This window comes from Phytophthora sojae, assembly GCF_000149755.1.
Source record: "Phytophthora sojae unplaced genomic scaffold PHYSOscaffold_3, whole genome shotgun sequence".
Lineage (NCBI taxonomy): Eukaryota > Oomycota > Peronosporomycetes > Peronosporales > Peronosporaceae > Phytophthora > Phytophthora sojae.
The window spans coordinates 948528-963545 of NW_009258117.1; the positions used below are offsets into that span (position 1 = coordinate 948528).

The 15018-nt window shown below is 56.2% G+C and overlaps 3 protein-coding genes across 3 annotated transcripts; all 3 read left to right on the forward strand.

The window, feature by feature from the left end:
• Positions 1 to 21: 21 nt before the first annotated feature.
• Positions 22 to 761, forward strand: PHYSODRAFT_492275 (hypothetical protein; the record flags this gene model as incomplete). Its single annotated transcript, XM_009523849.1, has 2 exons — positions 22 to 224; positions 290 to 761. 2 exons carry the CDS (start codon positions 22 to 24, stop codon positions 759 to 761), a joined length of 675 nt encoding a protein of 224 aa, XP_009522144.1.
• Positions 762 to 1820: 1059 nt separating this feature from the next.
• On the forward strand, positions 1821 to 2627 carry PHYSODRAFT_488124 (hypothetical protein; the record flags this gene model as incomplete). The annotated part of the gene is made up of 2 exons (XM_009523850.1): positions 1821 to 1888; positions 2135 to 2627. 2 exons carry the CDS (start codon positions 1821 to 1823, stop codon positions 2625 to 2627), a joined length of 561 nt encoding a protein of 186 aa, XP_009522145.1.
• Positions 2628 to 3423: 796 nt separating this feature from the next.
• Positions 3424 to 4436, forward strand: PHYSODRAFT_253330 (oxidoreductase-like protein; the record flags this gene model as incomplete). The annotated part of the gene is made up of 2 exons (XM_009523851.1): positions 3424 to 4268; positions 4409 to 4436. The coding sequence occupies 2 exons, from the start codon at positions 3424 to 3426 to the stop codon at positions 4434 to 4436; spliced, it is 873 nt and encodes a 290-aa protein (XP_009522146.1).
• Between the last annotated feature and the right edge of the window lie 10582 nt (positions 4437 to 15018).

Here is a 15018-nt window from a genome sequence, read left to right on the forward strand (position 1 = left end):
CCCCAGCTGCAGACACGGATAATGGTGCTCCGCATGCTCTGGAATATCGGCTCGGGACTCGTGTATGGGGCCCTCCACAAGAGCCCTCGTGCTGGGTTGGCGGGGCTGCACTACCCAGCGGTGTGGAGAGCTCGCTCTGGATTCCTCGACTGTGACGTGAACCTGCACCTCAACAACTCGTCGTACCTCTTCAGCATGGAGCTCGCTCGCTGGCACTTCACAGCGTAGGCAGCTCGATATCGCAGAACTACCTTGCTATCGTTATAAAGTCTAACCTCAACATTCACAGGTCGAACGGCGTGTTGTGGCACGCTATCAAGCACCGGCGGATGTTCCTCGCGGCGTCTCAAGCCATTCGCTTCCGTCACGCCATCCCGCCGTTCCACGCGTACGAGATCAAGACGCAGATGGTGTACTGGAACGGCCCGTGGATCTACTTCCTGCACCAGTTCCAAGACCCCACCAGCGGCAAGCAGTTCGCCGAGGGTTTGTGTCGTGTCATGGTCAAGCAGCGCGGAGAGGGCGTGGATTTCGAGAAGATGATAGCAGAAGTGTACGACGGACCGATCCCAGCGCAACCTGCTCAAGTTCCCGACGTGGTCAAGGGGTTTCTTGAGTGGGATGCGGCTAGTCGCTCCAGTATGGAAGCGTCCCATGAGCTGGAGAAGGCCAAGATCAGTAAAAGCCCACCGCCAGCTACACCCGAAGGACTCGCAGCTCGCGTTTGGATGGAGATGCAGCGTTCTATGAACCGACCCTAGTCGTCTCAACGAGATGTAGCTGGAACATCTTGGGCATGGCGGTTAGATAGATACACTACAGTAGTTTTCACAAAAGCAATCTCTCAATAATTTGAAGTTCTTGACGGGTTTAGACCCTTTCTCTCTTTTTCTCTTTTCCCCCTTCAATTCCAAACCCTCTCTGCCAGCGCACAAGGCATCGTTCAGTATCCCCATGGGGTCACCACTACTGCAGCTCACCGCTGTGAGCTTCATACTTCGCGAGGCCGTCGGAGTCAAAGCCCCTGAGTTCGTTGCTGGCATCATATCCGACTTTCTCGTGGAGGATATGTCGTTGTCACATGCGTGCGAGCTCTGCCCCTTTGGATCGCTCAACCTCGTGAATTTAGTCTGGACCCGAAGTTTCGAGCCCACGACGACTTGGTGCCGGATCTGCAGATGGTCAATTGGATCCTGAGTCACTTTTCGGGATGCTCAGTGGCCACAAGCGCAGTGTATGAAGCTGTTCAGGGTGGGCACTTGTGGGCTCTGCAAGTGCTGAGAACTTAGGTCTCGCTGAACCAAATTCAATGGGCTGACAAGAATATGTTTATAAACAAAGCAGCGGAATATCGTCACTGGGGCCTCGTGAGGTGGCTGTGCAAGCGAGTGGGTATCTCTGCCGAGGCAAAAGAGCGGAATTCTTTCATAGTTCATTGGGATCTGGCACAAAACAACTTTGAAGAACTGAAGTGGGCGACCAGCTACGGGTTTCGGGCGGTAATGGTTGGCTCCCCACCCTGTTCCGAAGATGATTGGCGAGACCAAGGGCGGAGTGAGATGATGCGCTACCTGTTTGACGGGGGATATGGCGATCCAGCATCGCTGACTGGGCGGACCGTAATACTTGCCGCAAAGTTTGGGGATATTCCGTACTTGGAGTGGCTGAACGAAAACTACAAGACTTATATTGATGGTCTCTGGGGCACGTTAACGTTGGATGCCTTTAAAAAGGCTGCTGAGCATGGACACGTGGATGTTATGGAGTGGATGGTGACTCACCTGGATGAGCTAGTGCAACCCCGAGGCCGAACTGAGGCCATGTTTGCAGCCGCTGAGAAGGGCAAACTGAACGTGGTCAAGTGGCTGTACGAGAAGTACTCAGACAAGTCGGATGTTGTACTCTTTCCAGAGTATGATGAAATGGCTTATAACTACCCTGAGGAAGACAGTGAGTCATTTTACTATGGCCTAGACAAATTCATTCCAGTCACTGTGATGGACGCGGCGGCTCAAAATGGTCACGTGGAGGTACTTCAATTCCCGGACGAAGCGCAAAAGTCTGCCAATGCTGGTGGAAGAGCCCATAAGAAGAGAAGAATATCCGACTGGAGAGTGCGAATTCAGTATCCAAGATGTACAACAGTGGCAATGGACGCGGCTGCAGAAGCTGGACAGCTCGAGACTGTTAAATGGCTGTACTTCAACCGAACCGAAGGCTGCACTATTGCTGCGATGGATCGCGCTGCCGCTTGCGGTCATTTTGAAGTGGTGAAGTGGCTGCATTTCAATCGCTCGGAAGGATGCACAACCTTCGCCATTGACAGGGTCGGTCAAAGACAATTCGACTTGCAAATACGCTCTAGTAGGGTCGCGTGCAAGACTCCTGCTGCCGTTCACGATAACCAACTCGCGATTGTGCAATGGCTGCACGCCAACCGCTCGGAGGGTTTTACGCGGCTGGCAGTGGAGGGGTTAGCGCTCACTGGAAACCTGAAGTTGCTACAGTGGCTTCACGACAATTCAAATGCGCGCTGCTCGAAACGAGCAATGGACTTCGTAGCTGGGTCGGGTGATCTGGGGGTCGTGAAATGGCTACATGTACATGGTACTGAGGGCTGCACATAAGCGGCAATGGATGGGGCTGCTAAGAAGGGCCGCACGGATGTTGTGAAATGGCTGCATGAAAATCGCAAAGAGGGCAACACGACTCGAGCCATGGATGGCGCAGCACGAGTTGGAAACTGCAGCAACTCTAGCTAGCAGCAGCAGCATCACAATGCGGGCTGGTCTCTGGCATTGAGCTGCGAGTAGCAACCAGCTGTCATATCGACAATGCTGTTGATACTGAAGATCTGCATAACGACAACTAGGTTGACGCACACAGTATAACGACAATCGTGTTGACACACATGGTGTCCACTCAAGTGCCTGGGGTGGCCCTGCCGCCTCCGCCCCCAGCCACTAGTAGACTTTAAGGATAGAGTCTCACTTTGCAATTTACCTTGCTTAATAAACTACGGCCAATTATCTGGGAGCATCGCCGGCTCCCCCCGCAGTGTCTTCGTTTCGTGACGACACCACAGAAACTTAAAATTGGTAAAGTGGCCCGTGCTGAGGGCTGCTCGCGATTCATACAGTATTACGCGACGCACGGTCAGCAGTTTGAGGTGGCGGAGTATTTGCTGGACAACAATTTGATACATGAATAACGTTGCGCCGTACATGTGTAGGGTAGTTAACCAATGTTTGTGGCATGATGACGAGCGACGTGTTGATGTACTGCTTTGGTTTGAAAAACCTATGACTAACCAATCAATCATAATGATTAGAAAGCATGCATAACGGTTTTGGTTATGCCTAATTGAAATCGGTACATTGGAAATGTTGAATTAGGCATTACGGTACGCAGATCAATAGTGTAATGTTGTGCCTGCGCTTCGACTACTTGGTGCTGGCCATGGGGAGCAGCTACTCGGTGCCCATCAAGCCAAACAGCCAGGACTTCGCTCGCTCGGCCACCGAGGCGAAGCTGCGGGAGGTTCGTGGCCACATCGAGAGAGCAAACAGCATCGTCGTGGTGGGCGGAGGCTCCGTGGGCTGCGAAGTGGCGGCGGAGATCAAGGTTCGACACCCGAGCAAGACGGTGACGATCATCGACGCGAACTTGAGACTCATCTCCAGCAGCAACCTGCGCGACAAGTTCTACGACAAGTTGAACGCGTCGCTGGCTCAACTCGGCGTAAAAGTCATCTTGGGCGAGCGACTGACTGAGCGTCTGACCGGCAACGGCTTCGAGAGACGCACGCTGCAGACGATCCAAGGCACCACGATTGAGGCGAACATTCAGCTGCTGTGCGGCGGATTCCACCCAGTGGCTGACCTCGTTCAGGACATGGACCCCTCTCTGGTGACGGGCAGGGGGAAGGTCAAGGTGAACACTCAGCTGCAGCTCGAAGGCGTCAGGTACGCAAACATCTTCGCTCTTGGCGATGTCTGCAATCACCCGACTCCAAAGATGGCCTTCATCGCTGGAGAGCAGGGAAAGTTCCTAGCTGGCGAGCTCACTGCTGTGATCCGCAAGAAGCAGCCTGTGTTTGCCAACCCGTTTGTTGGAGCCACCACGGAAATGATGGTCTTGCCCTTGGGTCCATCCGGAGGCGTCTTGCAGCTGCCGATGTTCGGTGGAGTTGTGCTCGGGGACTGGTTCACCAAGACGATCAAGTCCAAAGACTTCTTCGCCGGCCAAATCTGGACCAGTGATGGAAGGTATGGATCTTGGACACGAAGCTCGGACGAAGCGGAGGGAGGGACGTCGCAGACGGCGGGACCGGAGCGAAGGCACTTGAGGGGTAGAATGAAGATTCGAAAGTGATTGAATTGTTGGAGCTTACACCCTACTGTTATAGACACGCGACCCTGCGTCCTATCACCTAGTGCATCTAATCAACCATCACTCACTGGTGTTCATCCAATCATCCTACTCGTCTAATCATCGGTGGCGTAAACAACTTACCGTAATCACCATAATCAACGTGGGTTCGGATTGGACCGGTTCGGGTTAACCGGTTAATGGGTACAACTGGTACACAGTACCCAAGACCAGCAACCCTCAATACGCCCCCTCAATGCGAAGTCCCACGAATGATGAGAGCCACCGTCAGATCCGCGTGGCGTGGTCCCGCAAGCGCCTTCGTCATGATGTCCGCTAGCATCACAGAAGTCTCGCAGTACTGGAGCTTGACTTCGCCGCGCTTGACTTCATCGCGGATGTGGTGGTACTTGATGTCGATGTGCTTGGCGCGACCGTGGTTCACTGGGTTCTTCGTCATCTTGATGCACGACTGGTTGTCTTCGCGGATCATGAGTTCGGGTCCAGTCTCATTAGCGGCCGTCAGAATCTCGCATAGCAGGCGATGAATCCACTTGCCTTCTTGGATAGCCAGACTGAGCGCGATGTACTCCGCTTCGCTCGTGGACAGCGACACACTTGATTGCTTCTTGCTTCCCCAGCTCACAGGCGCACTCATGAGCATGAACGTGTAGCCTGAAGTGGACTTGCGGTCGGCGAGGTCGCCGGCCCAGTCCGCGTCCGAGTAGCCACGAAAGTCGATCTTGTCGCCCGGCTTGAAGCAGATCCCATGCGTCTTGGTGCCTTGCAGGTAGCGAAAAAAACGCTTGACCGCAACCCAGTGTTCCTCTTGGGGGTTCTCCATGAAGCGCGATACATAGCCAACGGCGTACGCGATGTCTGGGCGCGTGGCGGTCATCAGGTGCATCTGAGCACCAACAGCTTCGCGAAACGGAGCGTTCACCTTGGTCGCCGCGTCGCTTGGAACCAGTCGAGTGCTCATGTCCACCGGACTCACCACGGCCTTGCACTCGTCCATGGCGAAGCGCTTCAGGATGTCGTCCACGTATCGCCGCTGGCACATGGTCACGCTGCCGTCCGGGCCGTCCACAAACTCGATCCCAAGAACAAACGCGCACTTGCCGCTGTCGGTCATCTCGAAGCGCGTCTTCAGGTCGGTCTTCGTGCGTGCGATCAGCTCGGGCGAACTCCCGGTAATCAGTACGTCATCCACGTACACCAGTACAAGCACGCAGTGACCGTCCACCACCTTGATGTAGAGGCACGGATCGAAGGCCGACACTTGGAAGCCGATGGAGCACACGAACTCGTCGAAGGTCTCGTTCCACACTCGCGAAGCTTGCTTGAGACCGTAGATGGCCTTCACCAGTTCCAGGCAGTCGAAGTCACCACGCCTTCCGGAACCACGCAGAAGACCACCTCCTTCATTATCCCGTACAGGAATGCTGTCACCACGTCGAGTTGGCCGAGGGGCCAGCCAAAATACTTAGCAATCGCGATCACCATGCGCAGTGTCACATACTTGACCACGGGCGAGAACGTCTCGGTGTAGTCAATGCCGTACTTCTGCTTGAAGCCCTTGGCCACGAGGCGCGCCTTTTGCTTCTCGATCGAGCCGTCCGCGTTGCGCTTGATCTTGAACACCCACTTGGTATCGATGGCGCGTTGTCCGTTAGGCAACTTGGCAGCTCGAAACACACCACGCAGTCGCATCGACTTGAGCTCCGCGCGGATCGCTTTGCGCCAGTGCACTTGATCAGGACCGTTCACAGATTCTTGGAACGTCGTCGGCTCCGATAGACAGGCTGCTGCTTCCACAGCGTTGGCACTGGCACGCCAAAACACTGGGGGCGTCGAGTCGTTGATGGAAGGTATGGATCTTGGACACGAAGCTCGGACGAAGCGGAGGGAGGGACGTCGCAGACGGCGGGACCGGAGCGAAGGCACTTGAGGGGTAGAATGAAGATTCGAAAGTGATTGAATTGTTGGAGCTTACACCCTACTGTTATAGACACGCGACCCTGCGTCCTATCACCTAGTGCATCTAATCAACCATCACTCACCGGTGTTCATCCAATCATCCTACTCGTCTAATCATCGGTGGCGTAAACAACTTACCGTAATCACCATAATCAACGTGGGTTCGGATTGGACCGGTTCGGGTTAACCGGTTAATGGGTACAACTGGTACACAGTACCCAAGACCAGCAACCCTCAATACGCCCCCTCAATGCGAAGTCCCACGAATGCCGAGAGCCACCGTCAGATCCGTGTGGCGTGGTCCCGCAAGCGCCTTCGTCATGATGTCCGCTAGCATCACAGAAGTCTCGCAGTACTGGAGCTTGACTTCGCCGCGCTTGACTTCATCGCGGATGTGGTGGTACTTGATGTCGATGTGCTTGGCGCGACCGTGGTTCACTGGGTTCTTCGTCATCTTGATGCACGACTGGTTGTCTTCGCGGATCATGAGTTCGGGTCCAGTCTCATTAGCGGCCGCCAGAATCTCGCATAGCAGGCGATGAATCCACTTGCCTTCTTGGATAGCCAGACTGAGCGCGATGTACTCCGCTTCGCTCGTGGACAGCGACACACTTGATTGCTTCTTGCTTCCCCAGCTCACAGACGCACTCATGAGCATGAACGTGTAGCCTGAAGTGGACTTGCGGTCGGCGAGGTCGCCGGCCCAGTCCGCGTCCGAGTAGCCACGAAAGTCGATCTTGTCGCCCGGCTTGAAGCAGATCCCATGCGTCTTGGTGCCTTGCAGGTAGCGAAAGATACGCTTGACCGCAACCCAGTGTTCCTCTTGGGGGTTCTCCATGAAGCGCGATACATAGCCAACGGCGTACGCGATGTCTGGGCGCGTGGCGGTCATCAGGTGCATCAGAGCACCAACAGCTTCGCGAAACGGAGCGTTCACCTTGGTCGCCGCGTCGCTTGGAACCAGTCGAGTGCTCATGTCCACCGGACTCACCACGGCCTTGCACTCGTCCATGGCGAAGCGCTTCAGGATGTCGTCCACGTATCGCCGCTGGCACATGGTCACGCTGCCGTCCGGGCCGTCCACAAACTCGATCCCAAGAACAAACGCGCACTTGCCGCTGTCGGTCATCTCGAAGCGCGTCTTCAGGTCGGTCTTCGTGCGTGCGATCAGCTCGGGCGAACTCCCGGTAATCAGTACGTCATCCACGTACACCAGTACAAGCACGCAGTGACCGTCCACCACCTTGATGTAGAGGCACGGATCGAAGGCCGACACTTGGAAGCCGATGGAGCACACGAACTCGTCGAAGGTCTCGTTCCACACTCGCGAAGCTTGCTTGAGACCGTAGATGGCTTTCACCAGTTCCAGGCAGTCGAAGTCACCATCCAGTTCGACGCCTTCCGGAACCACGCAGAAGACCACCTCCTTCATTATCCCGCACAGGAATGCTGTCACCACGTCGAGTTGGTCGAGGGGCCAGCCAAAATACTTAGCAATCGCGATCACCATGCGCAGCGTCACATACTTGACCACGGGCGAGAACGTCTCGGTGTAGTCAATGCCGTACTTCTGCTTGAAGCCCTTGGCCACGAGGCGCGCCTTGTACTTCTCGATCGAGCCGTCCGCTTTGCGCTTGATCTTGAACACCCACTTGGTATCGATGGCGCGTTGTCCGTTAGGCAACTTGGCAGCTCGAAACACACCACGCAGTCGCATCGACTTGAGCTCCGCGCGGATCGCTTTGCGCCAGTGCACTTGATCAGGACCGTTCACAGCCTCTTGGAACGTCGTCGGCTCCGATAGATCGGCTGCTGCTTCCACAGCGTTGGCACTGGCACGCCAAAACACTGGAGGCGTCGAGTCGTCGTCTTCATCTTGGTCCCCAGACTTTTCTTCTTCGTCGGGGTCGGCTCGGCGCGAGGAGGATACGTCCGGCGCACTTGCTTCTTCTAAGCCAGCTCGGTGGCGAACGGGGCGCGATCTTCTGGCAGTGTTGTCGTCGCCACTCGGTCGGTACTTGCGCTTCCCCGCCTGCTTGAAGCTCGTTTGGCGCGGTCCATCGTTGTCGTCCAGGTCCAGCGCGTCCAAGTCCAGCACAGCATCATCGACGTCTTCATCCGAAGTATGCGTCGAAAGTCCAAAGGTCGACTCATCGAAGTTGACATCGCGACTGATAACCACCTGCCCCGCCTCGATGTCATAAACTCGATACGCCTTGGATAGCCGAGGAACAGCCCGGCGCGAGCCTTGGGGTCCCACTTGCGCCGTCTTTCCTTCGGCGTCAGGATGTACGTCTGGCATCCGAACACACGCATGTGCTTCACACTCGGCTTGGACTTGTAAACGATCTCGAACGGAGTCTTGTGTTCGATCTTGGGTGATGGCAGACGATTCTTTACGTAGATGGCTGTCATGGCCGCCTCAGCCCAGAAGCTCTTGTCCAGCTTGGCATGATGCAGCATGCTGCGGCCAATCGTGACGATGGTCCGGATGGCGCGTTCTGCCGTGCCGTTGGTCTGGTGCGCGGACGGAACCGTGGTTTGCTGCTCGATGCCTTCGACTTCGTAGAAGGCCTTGAGCGAGTTGGTCGCGAACTCACGGGCTCCGTCGTGCCGCACAAACTTGACCTTCTTGCCGAACTGCGTCTGCACCTTCGTGACGTACATCTTGATGCAGTCCTCGCTCTCCGACTTGGCACGCAGGCAGAACCCCTTCATGCATCCGCTGGCTTCGTCCACGATCAGCAGCAGATACTTGCTGCCACCCAGTGACTCTTCTTCCATGGGGCCGCACACGTCGAAGTGGAGCAGCTCGAACGTGTCGTAGTGACGCTTGTCACGGTTGCTTGGGAACGGCTTCTGGACCATTTTCCCTTGCTGGCAGCCGCGACACACGCTTGGTCCACTCGACTTGGAAGGTGCCTTCGCGTCCTTGATCATGTTGTTGTCGACCATCTTGCGAAGCACCTCCACCGGAGCGTGACCCATACGCGCGTGTAAGTCGACCGTCTTCCCACTGGTCGCCGCATTCGCCGATCGCTGAGGCGTCTGGAGCCAGTAGAGTCCATCCACGAGGTTTGCCGTCGCCACCACTTGCTTGGAGCCCTTGTGCGCAATCTGCATCTTGGTGCTGTCGAACACGACTTGGAACAGACCACTCTTGTTGATCTGTGGCACCGAAAGCAGATTCTTGCTCATGCTTGGGACGTACAGCGCGTTCTTGATCTCGATGTCGCGCTCGTCGCCGTTGGGCAGAACCACTCGTTCCACGATGGTCCCCACACCCATGATGGCCGCCTTGTTGCCGTCGGCCACCGAAAGTTCGCCTTCATTCCGCTCAATCAAATGAGCGAACTTGGCCTTGTCGTTGCAGATGTGGTGCGTTGCGCCGCTGTCGACCGCCCACAACCCGGACACATTCTTGCCCGTCGAAATGCCACACTCCAGTGAGACCGCGAACGCCACTCGATCATAGCCGTAGTCGTAGTTGTAGCTGGCGTCGTCGTTCCTCCACTGGGCATTGTTGGCCCCGCGTCCACGGCCATTGCCATTGCCGCCGCGTCTTGGGCCCCGATTCTCGTCCTTCTGCTTGGTCCAGCACTTGTCAATCGTGTGCCCCAATTTCCCGCAGTACGTACACTGGCGAGACTCTCGGTCGGTGTTGAACGCCTTGGCCGCATTCTCCGTCTTCACCGTCGCCGTCTTCTCGCCTTGTCTCTTGATGTGCTCATTCGTCAGCACCTTCACGACGTCCTGCGATCGTAGTTCAGCGCTGCTCATCTCCAAGTTCAGCACGACGTTCTCGTAGCTCTTGGGGAGGCTGCGCAACAGGCAGATCGCCACGTCCTCATCCTCCATCTTGGCGCCGATGCTGCTGAGCTTGGCGCTGATGTTGAGGATCTCGTTGCAATGATGCAAGACGTTGCCGCCTTCCGACATCTCCATGCTGAAGAGTTGGCGCTTCAGGTAGATGCGTCCAGCCTTCTGCGAACCACCGTACAGCGTCTTCAGGCGCGTCCACGCAACCCACGCTTCCTCGCAGTCGTCGACCACATGGTGGTAGTCCGCGTCCATGTGGAGCAACATCAGTCCGAACGCGATGTTGCTCGACTTGACGTAGTCGTCCTTGGCCCGCGAGTCCGTGAAGCTCGGCGTCGTCTCGCGGTTCACGACATGCCACGTCGACTTGGTCAGGAACACGCCACGCATGTAGCGGTTCCACGTCGCGTAGTTGTCCCCGTTGAACTTGTCAATGGAGACCTTGGTCGAGGCGTCTTGGGCAGAGGACATGGTGCTTGGGCTCATAACCTGATGGAAGGTATGGATCTTGGACACGAAGCTCGGACGAAGCGGAGGGAGGGACGTCGCAGACGGCGGGACCGGAGCGAAGGCACTTGAGGGGTAGAATGAAGATTCGAAAGTGATTGAATTGTTGGAGCTTACACCCTACTGTTATAGACACGCGACCCTGCGTCCTATCACCTAGTGCATCTAATCAACCATCACTCACCGGTGTTCATCCAATCATCCTACTCGTCTAATCATCGGTGGCGTAAACAACTTACCGTAATCACCATAATCAACGTGGGTTCGGATTGGACCGGTTCGGGTTAACCGGTTAATGGGTACAACTGGTACACAGTACCCAAGACCAGCAACCCTCAATAGTCGTCGTCTACATCTTGGTCCCCAGACTTTTCTTCTTCGTCGGGGTCGGCTCGGCGCGAGGAGGATACGTCCGGCGCACTTGCTTCTTCTAAGCCAGCTCGGTGGCGAACGGGGCGCGATCTTCTGGCAGTGTTGTCGTCGCCACTCGGTCGGTACTTGCGCTTCCCCGCCTGCTTGAAGCTCGTTTGGCGCGGTCCATCGTTGTCGTCCAGGTCCAGCGCGTCCAAGTCCAGCGCAGCATCATCGACGTCTTCATCCGAAGTATGCGTCGAAAGTCCAAAGGTCGACTCATCGAAGTTGACATCGCGACTGATAACCACCTACCCCGCCTCGATGTCATAAACTCGATACGCCTTGGACACTTCTTCGTAGCCGAGGAACAGCCCGGCACGAGCCTTGAGGTCCCACTTGCGCCGTCTTTCCTTCGGCGTCAGGATGTACGTCTGGCATCCGAACACACGCATGTGCTTCACACTCGGCTTGGACTTGTAAACGATCTCGAACGGAGTCTTGTGTTCAATCTTGGGTGATGGCAGACGATTCTTCACGTAGATGGCTGTCATGGCCGCCTCAGCCCAGAAGCTCTTGTCCAGCTTGGCGTGATGCAGCATGCTGCGGCCAATCGTGACGATGGTCCGGATGGCGCGTTCTGCCGTGCCGATGGTCTGGTGCGCGTACGGAACCGTGGTTTGCTGCTCGATGCCTTCGACTTCGTAGAAGGCCTTGAGCGAGTTGGTCGCGAACTCACGGGCTCCGTCGTGCCGCACGAACTTGACCTTCTTGCCGAACTGCGTCTGCACCTTCGTGACGTACATCTTGATGCAGTCCTCGCTCTCCGACTTGGCACGCAGGCAGAACCCCTTCATGCATCCGCTGGCTTCGTCCACGATCAGCAGCAGATACTTGCTGCCACCCAGTGACTCTTCTTCCATGGGGCCGCACACGTCGAAGTGGAGCAGCTCGAACGTGTCGTAGTGACGCTTGTCACGGTTGCTTGGGAACGGCTTCTGGACCATTTTCCCTTGCTGGCAGCCGCGACACACTCGACTTGGAAGGTGCCTTCGCGTCCTTGATCATGTTGTTGTCGACCATCTTGCGAAGCACCTCCACCGGAGCGTGACCCATACGCGCGTGTAAGTCGACCGTCTTCCCACTGGTCGCCGCATTCGCCGATCGCTGAGGCGTCTGGAGCCAGTAGAGTCCATCCACGAGGTTTGCCGTCGCCACCACTTGCTTGGAGCCCTTGTGCGCAATCTGCATCTTGGTGCTGTCGAACACGACTTGGAACAGACCACTCTTGTTGATCTGTGGCACCGAAAGCAGATTCTTGCTCATGCTTGGGACGTACAGCGCGTTCTTGATCTCGATGTCGCGCTCGTCGCCGTTGGGCAGAACCACTCGTTCCACGATGGTCCCCACACCCATGATGGCCGCCTTGTTGCCGTCGGCCACCGAAAGTTCGCCTTCATTCCGCTCAATCAAATGAGCGAACTTGGCCTTGTCGTTGCAGATGTGGTGCGTTGCGCCGCTGTCGACCGCCCACAACCCGGACACATTCTTGCCCGTCGAAATGCCACACTCCAGTGAGACCGCGAACGCCACTCGATCATAGCCGTAGTCGTAGTTGTAGCTGGCGTTGTCGTTCCTCCACTGGGCATTGTTGGCCCCGCGTCCACGGCCATTGCCATTGCCGCCGCGTCTTGGGCCCCGATTCTCGTCCTTCTGTTTGGTCCAGCACTTGTCAATCGTGTGCCCCAATTTCCCGCAGTACGTACACTGGCGAGACTCTCGGTCGGTGTTGAACGCCTTGGCCGCATTCTCCGTCTTCACCGTCGCCGTCTTCTCACCTTGTCTCTTGATGTGCTCATTCGTCAGCACCTTCACGACGTCTTGCGATCGTAGTTCAGCGCTGCTCATCTCCAAGTTCAGCACGACGTTCTCGTAGCTCTTGGGGAGGCTGCGCAACAGGCAGATCGCCACGTCCTCATCCTCCATCTTGGCGCCGATGCTGCTGAGCTTGGCGCTGATGTTGAGGACCTCGTTGCAATGATGCAAGACGTTGCCACCTTCCGATATCTCCATGCTGAAGAGTTGGCGCTTCAGGTAGATGCGTCCAGCCTTTTGCGAACCACCGTACAGCGTCTTCAGGCGCGTCCACGCAACCCACGCTTCCTCGCAGTCGTCGACCACATGGTGGTAGTCCGCGTCCATGTGGAGCAACATCAGTCCGAACGCGATGTTGCTCGACTTGACGTAGTCGTCCTTGGCCCGCGAGTCCGTGAAGCTCGGCGTCGTCTCGCGGTTCACGACATGCCACGTCGACTTGGTCAGGAACACGCCACGCATGTAGCGGTTCCACGTCGCGTAGTTGTCACCGTTGAACTTGTCAATGGAGACCTTGGTCGAGGCGTCTTGGGCAGAGGACATGGTGCTTGGGCTCATAACCTGATGGAAGGTATGGATCTTGGACACGAAGATCGGACGAAGCGGAGGGAGGGACGTCGCAGACGGCGGGACCGGAGCGAAGGCACTTGAGGGGTAGAATGAAGATTCGAAAGTGATTGAACTGTTGGAGCTTACACCCTACTGTTATAGACACGCGACCCTGCGTCCTATCACCTAGTGCATCTAATCAACCATCACTCACTGGTGTTCATCCAATCATCCTACTCGTCTAATCATCGGTGGCGTAAACAACTTACCGTAATCACCATAATCAACGTGGGTTCGGATTGGACCGGTTCGGGTTAACCGGTTAATGGGTACAACTGGTACACAGTACCCAAGACCAGCAACCCTCAATAACCAGCATCGGAGCCAAAGTTCCGAAGTGAGTAGAACTGAAGGAATAGCACAATGACCGCTGTAGCACGCTTCTCTCTTAGCTGTAAGAATGATTAAATGCTTTACGTTTTACTTCGTACTGAAAGCCTCTAAAGATAAAGCCTAAGACTGTGAGGTGACCTGCAGCGCCTGCCCATAACTACAGTAGTGCCATCTTTCGAAAATGAAGCTAACTGCTGTCGTTCTTGTGCTCAACAAGTTCCCCACTAAGGCCCGGGATCGAGCGTCGGCAAATATCTCGGACTTCCTGATTGCAGAGATGTCCCTAGCTCGCGCCTGCAGTCTAACCCCCGTTGGCAAACACAGCGTGAGCTGGGAGATGCAGATGCAGCAGCAGCAATAGCAGCCGGCGGCTCACCCACGGAAAGCGCGCGGGCTCGTCACCGGAGAAGTCGCCGTTGGACACGAGACGGCGGATGCATTTCAAGGAGGAGGAGAACGCAGGCACGCCCACCGTGCATCGCGCCCGACTGACCACGCACCCTGTGATCAAAAGTTCCTGCGCGCAGCGGAGCCCATCTCGAGGCCGTTGATGCCACCCGAGCCAGTGGGCATGTGATGGTGTGCATGCTGTGGTATCGATATGGATAGGGGGATCCCAGACGCAGGAGGAAAATGGCGCCCAACAGAGTTTCGCTGCACAAGCGACTTCATCGGCGAGTGCTGCGCTCTAGGTCTGCGTCCCCCTCCGACGGCCGACCGGGTGGTGGCCTACTGCTTCGCCGCCCACGAGCACCTCGGACGGAGACATGGGGGGGGTCCAGCTGCTTCGCTTGAAGCTCGAGTCCAGTCCCGCCATGCGCTACGACGTTGTCTACAGTGACTACAAACGAGAAGAGTGAGGATACCAAGTCAAGATGGAGGCCTGCACTTTCACGTCCGCACCAGCCTCAGAATGACGACGACGGCAGACTCAAGCCCGCTCCACGCTTCGTGCTGCTCGACATGTGTACAAACTCTGCGGCGAGGATACGGACAGCTACGCGTTGGTGGCCAAGGCGCAGCTCGCCGTAGCTCACACAGACGTTCGATCTGTTTATAATGAGCGAGGGCAAAGAGAGCGACATTGTAGTAACGATCAAGTTTCGCCGCACCCTGATCCAAGTATTGTCAATTCTGCCCAAATTTTCCAAAATGGTGCGGTTTGGCTCCGGT